Source organism: Neltuma alba, unplaced genomic scaffold (genome assembly GCF_004799145.2).
Source record: "Neltuma alba isolate B1F8T4 unplaced genomic scaffold, ASM479914v2 tig00012531_pilon, whole genome shotgun sequence".
NCBI lineage: Eukaryota > Viridiplantae > Streptophyta > Magnoliopsida > Fabales > Fabaceae > Neltuma > Neltuma alba.
In genome coordinates, this window is record NW_021636996.1 from 1 (window position 1) to 15,019 (window position 15,019).

A 15,019-nucleotide genomic window follows, 5' to 3' on the forward strand; every position below is an offset into this window, starting at 1 on the left:
TGATTGCCAGTAGATAGACTGATAAAGGAGTGAAATGAAAACTAATAAAAGAAATCCAGAGAATCCAGAGAGGACTGTTCGCTCTCAAGGATTAGTGCAGGGCAGCGGGAGAAGCTTAGATCGCAGTGAAAATATGAAAATCAACAGCCATGATACCGCTGCTACTGAAGTTCGGTAAACAATAGATGTAAATCCATCAGAATATCAGATCTGACACCAGTAGAATACAACAAAACCGAGAAGGAAAACCAGAAAACCGAATCGGTGGGAATAACAATTTGAATGGATTTTTTCTGGACCAGAATCATATTAGATCCATCACACAAAAGCCCTACTCCAGCATTGGAGAAGTTCAAAGCACTAGGGGCATCATATAACCGGCAAAAAGGCATTCCATAATTACAAAAGACAGTAGATACAGCAAGGTGAACTTAAAACAAGCATTAAGCTTATCCTAAACGAAGCACTCAGATCTCTAACGAAGATGGTCTGCAATGGACAAGACGATGACCATTTACTCATTAAAAGCCATAAACATCGGATAACAAGCCCAACAGTAAAAAGGAGACATCGAAAAATGGATGCGAGGCAAAGCATGAAGAGTGCAATTAAGAGGAGAATCGACCTGGAGCGAGTCGGGCACCGAACAATAGATCCGGAACGAAGATTTGCTTTGACGCTTCCTCGAACCAGACCCCAACCGGAGTGATAGCTACTAAAGACAGAGGAAAAGGAAGGACGCTGCACCTTTGCCAGAGTCGCCCTATTTATATTAGTCAGGGGCGCAAACGACCGGCTACAGGAACGGGGGTGAGGGATTCTTTTCAAAAAGGCAGGGGAGGAGCATAGCCGTCAGATTAGAAAGCCATGTGAAGGGTTCGGATTTGCAGGGGTTGGTGAGGGGAGTGATGTTAAGCACAACCGGAGATTGCCGGTTGTACACCCACCCTCGCCCCTCGCGGGGTAATTCGTTTCGTGAGGGGAGAGAGGGCAACTTTCTTGCAATCTCAAGTTTCAAAAGAATTTTTTTAACAAAAATGAAATTGAGGGGTTTGACCAGAAGGGGAAAAATGGTTTTTGAGGGGAAATTTTATCTGGAACTTAACATTTTTTCAGGCTAGTATATTCAAATTAAGAAGAATAACAATTACTACCTCTAGTCTTTAATATAATAGCTCATTTGATTTTTATTTTGGTCTTAAATATAAAAGTTTAATCAATTTTGTCTCTCATATTTATATATATATATTTCAAGATAATCCTTTTAATGGTTGTAGTTTTACCCAACACATTTGATTAGTAAAGATATTTTAGAAAAGATAACACTTATTTATTACAAATAACTAACTTAACTTATTTTCTTAATCTCTTCAAATTAGTCAACTAACTCTTACTATTAGGATAGGAGGTAGTAATAGCCCTATAAAATATTAAGAAAAAAAAACCTATTGAATTTTAAAATAATACTCCTCCAGTCCTTAATATAGGACCTAATTATTAAGTTGGTTTTAGTCATAAATATAAGACCCATTTTTCATATTTATCAGTTTTTTCTAAAATACCCTATGGATATTTTATCAACCATAATCAAAAAAAGAGCGAGAGGAGGTATTGAGAAAGATGATTATGGTATTTTAGAAAAAACGTGTCACATTTATTATAATTAACTAATTTATTTGACTTCTTTAATCTAATCAAATTAATTAAATAGATTTAATGTTAAAGACCGGAGGAATATAAAGTTCTTCACTATTCCTGTAGAGGTTTTAACATGGCAGGATCGTCTTTTTATTATTTTGAAATCCAACGGTTATTTTTTTGTTATTTTTTCAAAAAATTATTACCAAATCCAGACATTATCACAACTTATGTTATTAAATTTTGTACTCATTTTTTTTTATATCTGTGCTTTACAAATTTTTAAAAAAATTGATTTAGTATTTAAACTTCTTACGAGGTTTTTTAGTGAATTGCTATTCTCCCTTCAGATCACATTACATAAATTAAGAGAATCAGCAATTTTCAGAGTCTGTTTTACAATTACATAGACAGCGGACATGAAGTTTAAATTGCATGGTTTGTAATGTATGAAAGTGTAACTCTGTGGGATGCACTGCATGGGCGGTCTATATCTGGCTATTGTTGTCAAATTTTCTTAATTACCTCTATGGATACTCTCTCAGCCATAATCAAGTAGAAGAAGGAGATAGGGTATTAAGAAAGATGATTATGGGTTTCAGGAAAAATGTGTTACATTATTATAATTAACTAACTTACTAACTTCCTTAATCTAATCAAATAATTCAATGGGTCTTATATTAAGAACCAGAAGAGTATATAAAAAAAAACTACACATCATCTGCTCGGGGAAAAATATGAAAAATGAGCGGGAGGCAAGCAGGGTTCTTGGTAGGGACGATGTAATATATATAATATATATAAAAAATAATGCAGAGCATGTATTAAGTTGACTGGTCTATATGTCCGTGAAGCCATGCGTTAATTAATTACACGTCTTAGCTAACAGGACGCGGGACGGTTTATCACCGCAGGTACTGTGTTTGGTTTGGGAAATGACGGCACCTACCACCGATGTGGATATGATTATATTGTTTCACAATTTGCCGCGTGTTGCAAGGGCCACTCTCCCTTGATGAAAAAAGGCTCAGGAATTCAATCGTGGAAGAGAAAATAATAAGTAATTTGGTCAGAATCTGGAACATGACTCGTGATATGATAGCCATTGTATTCGAGGTTTAACGTATGCATGCCAATGAGGAACAGAAGCATGCAGACGATTTTTTAAAGTAATACTCCCTCCGTCTTTATTATAAGAGACAAATAACCGAAATACGTTGATAAAAAAAAACAGTTAAAATTAGTTGAGAACAATTAATGTGTAAAAAGTATAATTTTTTTTTTCAAAAAACCCTCATAATAAGGAGAGAGTATGAGAGATACTACCGGTCCTTATTATAAGACCCCGTTTGACTTTTTGTTTGGTCCTAATTATAAGACCCCAATCTATTTTGTCTCTCTTATTTATGCATTTTTTTCCAAGTACTCCTTCTAATAATGATAGTTCTAACCAATATACTTAATTAGCAAGGATATTTTAGGAATGACAATACTTATTTATTACAATAACTAACTTAACTACTTCCTTAATCTCCTCAGATAAGTCAACGGGGTCTTATAATTAGGGACCGGAGGTAGTAACAATTAATTTATTAAAAGAAAGAGGAAGTGAGAGGGAAGGAGTGTGAGTTGGATATAATAAATATGGGTAAAATAGTAAATCACACAAAAAAATAGAGACAACTTGTAAGTGTCTCTATATATAGGCAATGCCATAAGCATCAAATGTCTCTTATAATAGGAACGGAGAGGGAGTAATATATAAAAAAAATTATAATTTTAAAAGTGATTTTACAATATACAAGTAAATATCTGAAAAAATTTATCTCAGTTTAAAAAAAAAACTTTTTAAAAGTATTTTCTTAATTACCCAAACACCCTTTACGTATGCATAGCACGCACCTTTGATTTCTGGAACAAGCTAAGTAGTGCATAATGCAGTTTCATAGCACGTGGAATATAAGATGCGTGACATGGATTATTTTATTATGATTGTCTTGCATCAAAATGAACAAATATTTTTTTGTTAAAATATTCCTCATTTTACTGGTAAGTGCCACTTCAAACATTGAAATCACCATATATTGCTGATAATTAAGATCGTGTTCGGATTCACATTCAGGAGAGCAAACCCGCGGTGGAATTTGAGAGACGGGCGATGGTACATAGCTACGGACTTAGATAATTTTTTGGATTAGCTTTTTATCAAATTAACTTTTCGGAAAAATACTCATTTAAAGTAGAAGTTAATCTAGGGTGCTTTGTGGTGAGAACGCGGAGAAAAAAAAAAAACAATTAAAAAAGGTAAAATTACTCTAACAAATCTAATAATTTGATATATATATATATATATATCTACAAGTATTGAGAAAAATTTAAATAATAAAATTTAGAGGGAAAAAAAGAAAAAGCCTCCATTAGAGGTGAAAATATCACATGTTACATAATCTCTCTAAAATACTTATATATTTTAAATCTTTTTAAATTAATTAACTAAGTCTTATATAAAAACCCATGCTCTTTTTATTCATTTTATACCTAAATTTATTTTTTCACTATCAATTCAAAGATATCCAACTTTTTAAATTGACGCTTTATAAACATCAATCTAAATATAAATTATATTATATTAACTGATTTTTAATCCAACTCATATTTACAAAAGTCAAATGGAGTAAAAGTCAGTCTTGTCACCGCTAGCCAAACACTCTAATATCATAAGTTGGTTTAAAATAGTAGAATCTGGCTTAATATAAAAGCTCGTTTAGTTTTTATTTTGATCCTAAATATAAAACTCTTTATTATTGTCTCTCATATTTATTCATTTTTTTCTCAAAATAGTCCTTATAACATTAGTAGTTATAGCCAATACAAGTAATTAGTAAGGATATTTTAGAAAAAACAACACATATTTATTACAAATAACTAACTTAACTAATTTCTTTAATCTACTCAAATTAGTTAATTAATTCTTATGTTAAGAATTAGAGGTAATATCATATAAAATAAAAACAATACATTTTCATTGAGACTTATTATAAACTCCATACCTGTATTGGTAGACTTTTTTTTGACCAGCCCTTACATTGCTACATTGATATATGAAATCAAAACAAATTTTTTATATTGACAAACATGGACGCATTTGACGTGGCAACAACTAATGTAATAATAATATTATAATATACTATCTTCGGTTCTTAATATAAGACCTCGTTTGACTTTTATTTTGGTCCTAAATATAAAACCTCAATCCATTTTATCTCTCATATTATGTACTTTTTCTGAAGGTAGTCCTTCTATTACACTTGATTAGCAATAATATTTAAAAAAAAAAATACATATTTATTACAAATAACTAACTTAATTTATTTTCTTAATCTACTTAAATTACTTAACTAGCTATTATATTTAGAAATAAAGGTAGTATATACACATAGACACACACACAAGGGAACGGTAAGGCGCGTGGGCTGCCAAATAAGCGGGGGCAGTTGGCAATGCTTTGCCCTTGGAGGCGAGATCATTGGGCTGCCAATTATCCTTTTATAGACACCAAAGAAGAGAATAAAGGAAAATCTGAAAAAGAAGATGGAAAGAGCAAGGAAGAGAAATTGGATGATACGCATATCTTACGCAGGAGCCGTTGCGTTGTTGTCAGAGAATTCCCAAAAGATAATGAAACTGACACGTGCCCATCCTAGCCGGTGAGAGGTATCCGGTGCGAGTTTTCTTGCCCGGTATTCCAGCCTTCCAGATAAGGATAAGGATACCTGTCATTTTGTTTTTCTTTTTATCCATCGTAATTATATTCGTTCGTCTGATAAAAAAAATTAATTAAACATTTTGAAAGCGTATTAAAATAAAATTTTAAATTTTCAAATAAAAATTCGATAAAATAGGAGATGTGTTAAAACAAATGCAAAATATTTTTTGCAGATTATATAAATATGCATGGACTTAAATGCAATGCACATTTTTTAACACGATGATAGGATCGTGTGTGTGGCTTGGTGAGATAATGGGTCATGATATTAGTGCGCCTTTCACGTCTAGTCAGGGCATTCGTTGGAAAATCATTACTGAAGTACTCATATTTCTCTCAATTTAGTGTTTATATAATTTTTTTATTAAAGTTTTTAATTTTACCTTTTTAACACCATTAATTTTTATAAATTTATTCTATTAACAATATTAGACCGTATAAAAAAAACCAATTGCAATAAGAAAATAAAATTAAATGATTTAATATAAAGAAAATACTCATAGATACCGACTTAAAAATTAAAAAAAACTATAGGTATCTACGAGTATTCCATTCAATCGATCATATTTGGGACATTCCAACCAGCGACGAATGAAATTGTGTCCCTGAAACGAAAAAAGAATACAATATTACTATCTTCAATTTTAAATATAAGAACTAGTTGACTAATTTAAAATGATTAAGAAAATAAGTTAAATTAACCAATTATAATAAATAGATATTGTCTTTCTTAAAATATCCTTACTAATCAAATATATACTGGCTAGAACTATCATTATTACAAGGACTATTTTTTTAAAAAAAATTATAAATATGAGAAACAAAATGGATTGAGATTTTATTTTTAAAATCAAAATAAAAGTCAAATTAAGATTTTATATTAATGACTGGTGGTAGTATATGCCTGAAATGTAAATAACAAGATATGGAGCCACCCACGAAAAAATGCAATGCCTTTCTTTACATGGCCACAATGCATTTATGTGGAAGACGGACGATTATGATAGGTATTGAATTATGAAAGAAAAAAAATTGGCACCGACCACCGAGCAACTTCGTGTTGGGATATGGTAAATCTCTATGAAGGGTTGCCGGGTCGTTGGCAAGCCAGGGCCCAGAGGCAACATAACATGACGGGATCAAAGCTTTGTTTTTAAATCATAACGTCTTCTCGCTCACCGCCTCAGTTCTCTCCGCATATATGTTTCGCCAGCCCCAAAACAGACGACCACTTTTTTTTTGGATGGAAATGAATTGTACTAACAAAATGTGAAGATTACAAAAGCAGTCAGCTTGGCGCTTGTATCAATTAGTCCAAGTACATCTCTAGCTTGGGTAATATGGTTAACCAGAGTACAGATGGAAATAATTATATTTTCAGGTGTAGCTGAATCATTCATGAAAATATTTTTATTTCTGTTGTCCCAAAACTTCCAGGTGAGAGTTCCAAATATCAATCTCCAGTGTATGCCCTTGCATCTTGGATTCAAATTCCAAAAGAGCCATTCCTTAAGCGGCCTTATGTATAGAAGGTTTGAGCCTGGGATGGCGTCAACAATTTCGACCAGCAGGAAACCGCAAAAGGACAATGAGTAGGATGTGGTCTAAGTCTTCTACTCCAGTAAGGCAGAGCTCACAAATTCCTCCTGTTGTCATGCCTCTCCGCATTCGTTTGTCATTGGTCAGGACCTTACTCTTGACAGCTAGCCAAAGAAAAGCTCTCACCAGCTCATTGCAATCCAGGCCATTTCCAGAGACTGCTTTGCTCACTATAGTCAAGGAGAAGTGAGTCATGATAGGCCGAAGCGACTGTGAAGTGTCCTGAAGGTGTTAAGTCCCAGTAGCAAGAGTCAGGCCCCTCGTTAGATGTCAGGGGTACAGTCGTTGCAATTTGGAGATTCACATTTGGTGGAAGGAGGTGTTGAAATCTCTCCCAATGCCAATGTCCTGAAGCATCAACATAGTCATAAAGTTTCCACTGACATTTCTCCTCAGATATCTTAGCGTAAGAAAACAGACGACCATATTATTAAAGAACGAAAAAATATGATATTTAATTAATCATATTTATAATATATCGTTCCGACTACCCACCATTGATGAAAAGAAAAATAGAATAGACAAGAAGATGCCAATCAATTTTTTCTCTCAAGTTTCATGCCTGATTGTACTCTGCACCCGTTTTCATATTTTCTTGAAAACGTGCTCATAAAAATGGTGAACAAGTGAAGAATATAGATAGAACTATCTTTTCCGAAAAATATAATTATATAAATGATATAATATGGGTACGCATCATGAAGTAATCACATTCGAATACGAACATTTTTTTTTAAAAAAAATATTGGTGCTTCACAGCGTGTCCACGTGTGTGTGAATGTAATGAAGGCTCTACACACACACACACACATATTTATATAATCAAAGTCAGAGGAATGTTGCCCGAGAGGAAGAAAAACCTGAACGAAAGGAAAGCTATCTAATAGAAATTGTAAGTGATGGATTTTCTTGTTTAACGGGGGAGCGATGACAGGCGAATCAAAGGATTTGCCAGGAAATAAGGAGCGTGTTTAGCAATAAAAGTAGAGCCGTGGTTGGCTACCAGATTACGGTGCCGATGTTTAATTGTTGAAAGCGTGATTCTACTGCCGTTGTTAATATGTTGGGAAGCATTAGAGATGGTGTCAATTTTGTTAGAAATTGTGACGAGTTGAGAGGTTTTGAGCAGGGTAGACACTAGATTGCTTAGCTAATCTTAGCTTTCAGCAAAAGGAGGTGCTGGTGTTTTTGATGAGCCACCACAAAAGCTGAAGATGTTTTTGCACAACGACTTTGTGAGGATGTCTTACCTCGTATGACTCTGATATGATAAGATGGGCTCAAACCATGTACTGTTCACCAACCAAAAAAAAAATATCACGACTCCCAACGTCAGCAACAGAAACAGTAGAAAACAGAGCTCTTGGCCTCTAACCAATGTGCTCTCGCATGTACATTGTGTATATATGAAGTATAAACACTTGATCAAAATATAACGTCGAACCAAGCAAAAACCAATCCCCCATGCAGGCAAATGACACTACGCATTCAACATGCCAGAAATTCACGACTTCGCTGAACCAAAAATTCTACCCCATTTGGATACAAGTTAAATTTTCTGGATTTCTTCTGTTCATTTCAACTGTTGTTCCTTTGCCGGCCAACTCAACTATACGAAATCCTTCGCTTTCCCAAGACTAAGAAAAAGAACTAGGAAAAGAGTTTATGACCTCCTCCATTCCGCCAGACACCTCGCACAGGCAGCCCCCCAGGATCGCTTTTATTACCATCCAAGGCCTCTGTTGATCCAGGATCTGAGCCGGCATTTGAACTCCTAAGATCCAACAATGCTTCTACAGAACCATCACCGAGGCGCATTCTAATGAACTTGGAAGCTTTTTTGCGTTGCCTGCTCCCACCAGCCCCCTCATCTTTCCTTTGGTTAGGAATCTTGCCAAGTGATGCTTCACTCTGCTCAGCATGCTTTGGGTTGGCTACACTACGAGAATTTGTACCAATCAGTTGTTCATCAGCCAAAATTTTCGACTTACCTCTGGCACTACGGTAATCACCCTTTGATAGGACCTCTGCATTCTCTTCCGAAGGTTTATGGTTCAACTGTAATTGACGTACAGTGCTTATAAAGCTATCTTCTAAATTATCCTTAAAGTGTCTCTCTTCAACATCTATAGACTTCCCTTTACCTTTACCTTTACCTTTCCCTTTCTTGGAGACCTTGCCATCTTTGTGATGGATACTACTGCCACCCCAATCATTTTCTTGAAAAGCAATTCTTTGCAAACTCGCATTGTAAGAATCAACAAGTTCTTTCCGCTTCTGTGGATCGGGGCACAGCCTAGCTAACTCAAGTACAAGATGAGACAAGCCAAACTGCTGCACATAATCCAAATATGTTCCTGTATCTATTATTCCATGGCGATACTGAGCAGAGATGTCTTTAAAAATGGCGTATCTATCTTGATCAAAATCAAGAGCACTACGAATCTTTTCAACCAAGGACTTATTAGCAGCAGAATCAACACCCTCCGCACTTGTCATCGTCGAAGACTGGCTAGTTGCAGGCAGCTTGTTGACTTTTGTAGCAGATACTGGAGGAAAATCAGAAAATGAGGGTTCCGACTGCAAAGGACTACTTTCGATGAGATTTGGAGCAGAAACAGAATGAACAATTCTACCATTGTCACGTATTTCCCTTGACATGCCAGGAGACAAATGTCCATGAGCAGTTCTCTGTGTAGTCTCGACAGAACTAGCATAGGTTGAAGGTGCCAGCCCACGATTAATGACAGTCTTTGTCTGACTGGAATTACCTGACACTCCAGAAGCAACATTTGTTGACTTTTTAGATTGCATAGGATTACTTGATGACTGCACAGATCCACGACTCGCAACTGGCCATCCATTAGCAGGGTTAAGAGCAGATACATTTCTGTTGCTGTGTCGACGCAAATGTGCTGCCATAGTATTGCTAGATGAACCTTCAGATTCATTTTTGGGCTTTGCTTGGCCATTGATTGATGCTATGGGAAGTGGAGGGAAGGAGGAATCTTCCAATGGTGAACTCCTTGAATTTTGTCCCAAGGCTTGGAGGTATCTTGAAGGCAATTCAGAACTTGATGTAGCTAAGGATTCAGATGATTGAATGCCTGGCTCATTATCAAAGTCCCCATAACCAAGAGCAACTTGTCCACTGCTTGATGTAGCTAGATCATGACTTGTGCTCTCTGCACTTGCTGTCTCAAAACTGGCTTGAATGGCCAAAGAAAGTTCACTTTCAGAAGGATCACGACGAAATGTCCGACCTCTTCCACGCCGTTGATCTTGTTGATTACTGTGTCTGTATCGGAAGCTAGTTGGAATCTTCAGGGGAAAGAATAAAAGCCAATGTAAGAGAATAAAAGGATGACAAAATCGAATTATTTGACAATTCAAACCGGTAATTCCAGAACGAATGAGAAACAAGATAAACAAGAATTCACAGGAAAAATTGTTAAGTCGAGGAACATGCCTGAAGAGCAGCATTGCGTTTTGACCTTGACATTCGCCCTCCATGTTCAATAGCATTATGCCTCTAAGCAACAGGCAAGCAGGGAAAAATTAGTGTTAAAAATGAATGGAAGGGTAAGCCCGCAGCAAAAATAAAGAATCTATATTTAGATATCACTACTTCACTAGTTCAATCATTACTGACAATGAATCATATGATCTGTCCAGTTTTAAAATCATCCGACTATGCATGTATAACAAACATGTACCAAATAAATTATTAGGACCAAAAAAATTAGAGGAAAAAAATGTCCACATAATCACCTTCATCTCTGCTTCAGATTGAAATACAATGAACTTTTTAGCAAGGCAAGCTTCATCTTCACATAGGAAGTGCTCTTGACGGAAGTGGGTCTGTTTACACAAATACTCAAGAGTTCAAATGATTTAGCCATATACTCTGAGGCTAAAAGGAAGACCAACAGTTATATATCTTACCTCTAAGTCATCATAATTCTTATAATATTCATATTGTCCTGGATGTTGCCTGCACCAAAAAGTATACATTTCAAGATTACATTTATAACATTTAAATCCAGCATATTAATATGAGATCTAACAAAGTAGATGGTCAGCTAAGATGTTACCTTTGGCATATGTGACAAGTAAAATGTTCTGTCGACATATGAGTGTATAGTTCATTGTCCCCATAAAATGGGGTTCGGCAGAATTCACACATAGGATGCCCCATAAAACCACCTCTCTCGCTCTCGCTTCCATCCACCTCAGAATCACCAGTGCTTATATGCTGATTTAACTGTGCTCTAGTGTATAGTTTTTGTTCACAAATGAATACCTGCATCACAGAAAAAATCTTCAGCGTCAATATTTAAAGGGAAACAAAAACTCAGAAACTAACACCCAAAATTCCTCTAAGATGCAAAATATGCGAGTGTTACCTTCCTTCCTTCCAAACATAGACTGCACATGAGCAACCTGTGATAGCGGAACAAGTGACCCTTTAGCTGTTCTATATTCCTAAACCTTGCTCGACGCTTTGAGGCATCAGGTGCTTGCTCCTCCATGTTGTCACATACACTACATGAAAGCTTGCACATGGCCTTGATCATCTTGTAGTGGTCCACATCATCAAAAAAAGCATTTGTATCTTCATGGTACCAGTATGAACCCACCTTACCCTCCCTTGCATCTGATGGCAGCACTGAGAAGTTATTAATCATCCTTGTAAAATCTCCTAGAGCCTGCAACCATGGCAGCACCAATGCAATTCAGTTCGAGCCAAAATGCAACAACAGCTGAAATAAATTAAAATCAAGCAATCCACGCCAACTTTCTAGCTTTCTGTCAAACATATTGAAAACCAGGTTTAGTCCTAAATAGATATATCCTTAGTATAAGCAATAATAAGCTCTAAAGGCCTTATGCAATGTATAGAAAAAAAAGAAAACAATGTAAATTGGAACCATACAGAGTTTGCATCACAATCACTGTATCATTTCTTTTACCTCTCCTCTATGAAAAAGAAGGATGATATGGGGCACAATCTGTTTGCTTGATTCACAAGATGTATGCAAGTGAACATAGCCCTATTTATTAAATAGAATGAAATGAAATGGTGAACCCAAAGCAATAAACATGGCTTAAGGGCATATACACAAAGCCCCTGTGTTCTTCATTCAGAGGCAATAAGCTCTTTCAAGGGCAGTTGATTCAGTGTTGTTAAAGGGTAGGTGGTGGCTTCAATAGTGTGTCAAAAAGGCAAGCACCTTCAGCAATATGCCAATCAAATGCCACCTTATCCACAGAAAGACATCTACTATATACAAAAGTGGTACATAACATCATCAGACTTTCAGTTCAAAACGATCTCTCCGAATCTCTAAGACACATCTAAGAAACAAGTGGAAATACATCCCAGTCAACTGAAGAAAAAAGCACTTGCCAGATTTCTAGAAATAAATGCTTAGAGACATGCAAATTCAGTTCAAGTTTATCAATTTTCCAAATCATCCCCATAACGAGGAAAGCAAGTGATGGATCAACTTTGAAGACTTTATTTAAATTTAGAATGCATTTATAGCCAAAAGAAGGCATAAAATCCACCAATTTAGAATAACATAACCACAGGTCAACATGTTTAACCATTTCATAAAACAAGTTCCCCCATCCGTTCATAAATTGTCAGAATTACAATAAAGTCATGGTCAAGGCAATGACATGACAGTGATAATAGTAGTACTCATAAAGTGAAAACTTAATGGCTGAAATGGTAGCAAAAGAGATTATGTTACCATCAATCAAAATGATCATATCAACGAGGACAACATAACTGATCTCCACTGAGAGCTAGAACTTGGAAATTTATGCTATTATAGCTTGGGGCACTGGAATTAGATAATCGTATATTTGCAATAACTAGTAAGGAGGCATGGATAAAGTAGCAAACAACCCTCTTTTCTTTTATAACACCTATCTCCGCCCAAGCCTTATTTATCAAATAGTACATAATTCCTGTGACATGCACAGGATGCGATGGAAATGCTACAAAAGAGATCCAGAATGTAAATGAGAAAATAGAAACGCTACAAAGGCAGTGGGAGTGCTACAGTAAAAATTTAACATGAAGCCCCAAAAAAGATGAGCGGTTTACTGCCCTAAAGTTGATGAACACTAAACCTACTTCTAACTGTAAGCATATTCCTCTCTGAGCATTATTATTTACACACACAAAAACTGTTCACTTAGCATGTGAATTCGTCCTATCTAACATTAGGCCACGCAAAATCTGAGCTATATGCGCGCCAAGAAATATAGGCATCTGTAATCGAAATAATGCCAGACAGAAGCACCCCCAAGTATGCAAGACAACAGACTTCAGTGGTTGATTGCCAGGGATAACCGATAAATAAATCCAACCAAAAATTAGGGAAGCTCAGCGCGCATTGTAGCAGTAAAAGCAATGCCCTACCGACCTACCTTTGTGACAAAAACACAGTCGCATTGGGTCTTGCAGATGCAACAACGGCGATCGTCGCATATAAAACGGAGACGAGCTACGCAGGTCGAGCAAACCTCCCGATGCAAACAGGGACCGTACGCAACCCATTCCAAAGGTTCGGCGCAAACAGCACAGCAGTCATCCATGACTTCTTTAGAACGAGAACCCTAACTCTGATGGCCAATCACAGGAGACAAATCTAGGGTTTAAATCGTTGACTCTGATAATTTTATAACGGTGGCGATGGGTAGGAACAAAGAATTAAAGATTCAGAATTACAGTAATTCAGCGTTGAAGGAGCAGAGGCAACTAATTTAGGAGAAGAGAAAGAAGGATCGGAGGTTGGGAGGATCAGACAATTTTGTGAAGCGAGAAATAACTAATGTGGAAAGCTCTCCGGATTGAAAATTCGCAGCCTAACCACGAGCCTCGCCACACCAAACCCCACGAAGCCCGCCCAATAACCGACCGTAACCGGGAACAGACTGGTGGCTTTGCTGCGGAGGGAGCAAAATTTACACTCCTCCTGTCCTTAATATAATAACTAATTTTTGAGTTAGTTTAATCTTAAATATAAGACTTTTTTTTTATATTTATCAATTTTCTCTAAATTACCTTTATGAATACTTCCTCAACCATAATCAAGTAAAAGAAGGAGAGAGAGTATTAAGAAAGATGATTATGGTGTTTTAGGAAAAATGTGTCACTTTTCTTATAATTAACTAACTTACCTAACTTCCTTAATCTAATCAAATTAGTTAAATGAGTCTTATATTAAGGACCGGAAGAGTATATAACGAAAAATTATTATTATTCTTATTATTTCTTTGTATTAAAAATGGACATGAATATAATTTTGGGAGAACGACAGAAAAAGAAATTGTAAATTATAAATCCCAAATCAGATTTGGTAACACAACTTTATTTGGCACTACCTCTGGTCCTAATTAGAATAGTTGGTTAGCTAATTTGATAAGATTAAGGAAAGAAGTTAAGTTAGTTATTTGTAATAAATAGATGTTGGCTTTCCTAAGATATCTTTACTAATCAAATTTATTGGCTAGAACTATCATTGTTAGAAGGATTACCTTAGAAAAAATACATAAATATGATAGACAAAGTGGATTAGGGTATTATATTTAGGACCAAAATAAAAGTCAAACAAGATCTTACATTAAAAATTGGAGGTATTAACAAGTCTGAATTTGTAAATGACAACAGATTTTTGTTAATATTCCTTATTTGATATTTATAAAATTTCAACTTCTTTTTTTGCCGTCGTCCCTATAATTGTTACACTTATAGTTTTATGTTTTGTCCTGCTCTACTATTAAATTTTCAGATTAATAAAATAAAATATAAATTTAATATTTTAACTGAAATAAATATATATTTTCACCAAAAATATGTTTACTTATAAAAATCACATCCTCATGTATTATTGTTCAAAAATCTTATATCTTGTAATTTAACTGAAGAAAATCATAATAAGTAATAAAATGCTTGCAGTTTTGTTTATCTTAAAAAAAAACGAGTCTCATACATTGAAA

The 15,019-nt window shown here is 35.4% G+C and overlaps 1 protein-coding gene across 1 annotated transcript; it reads right to left on the reverse strand.

Annotated features, from left to right (window-relative positions):
- Positions 1 to 8,293: 8,293 nt before the first annotated feature.
- Positions 8,294 to 13,926, reverse strand: LOC114728291 (E3 ubiquitin-protein ligase hel2). The gene is made up of 7 exons (XM_028915170.1): positions 13,448 to 13,926; positions 11,410 to 11,712; positions 11,098 to 11,306; positions 10,949 to 10,997; positions 10,775 to 10,864; positions 10,473 to 10,535; positions 8,294 to 10,324 (listed from the first exon to the last, which is right to left on the reverse strand). The coding sequence occupies exons 1-7, from the start codon at positions 13,613 to 13,615 to the stop codon at positions 8,654 to 8,656; spliced, it is 2,553 nt and encodes an 850-aa protein (XP_028771003.1). The 5' UTR covers positions 13,616 to 13,926; the 3' UTR covers positions 8,294 to 8,653.
- Between the last annotated feature and the right edge of the window lie 1,093 nt (positions 13,927 to 15,019).

Excerpts from the sequence above, each read along its gene's own strand:
- LOC114728291 (XM_028915170.1), bottom strand. The coding sequence starts at position 13,615 with ATGGATGACTGCTGTGCTGTTTGCGCCGAACCTTTGGAATGGGTTGCG. Across the intron at positions 11,307-11,409 it reads TATGTTTGGAAGGAAGGAAG|GTATTCATTTGTGAACAAAA; the intron begins GTAACACTCGCA and ends TCTGTGATGCAG. Across the intron at positions 10,865-10,948 it reads AGAATTATGATGACTTAGAG|ACCCACTTCCGTCAAGAGCA; the intron begins GTAAGATATATA and ends TTGTGTAAACAG.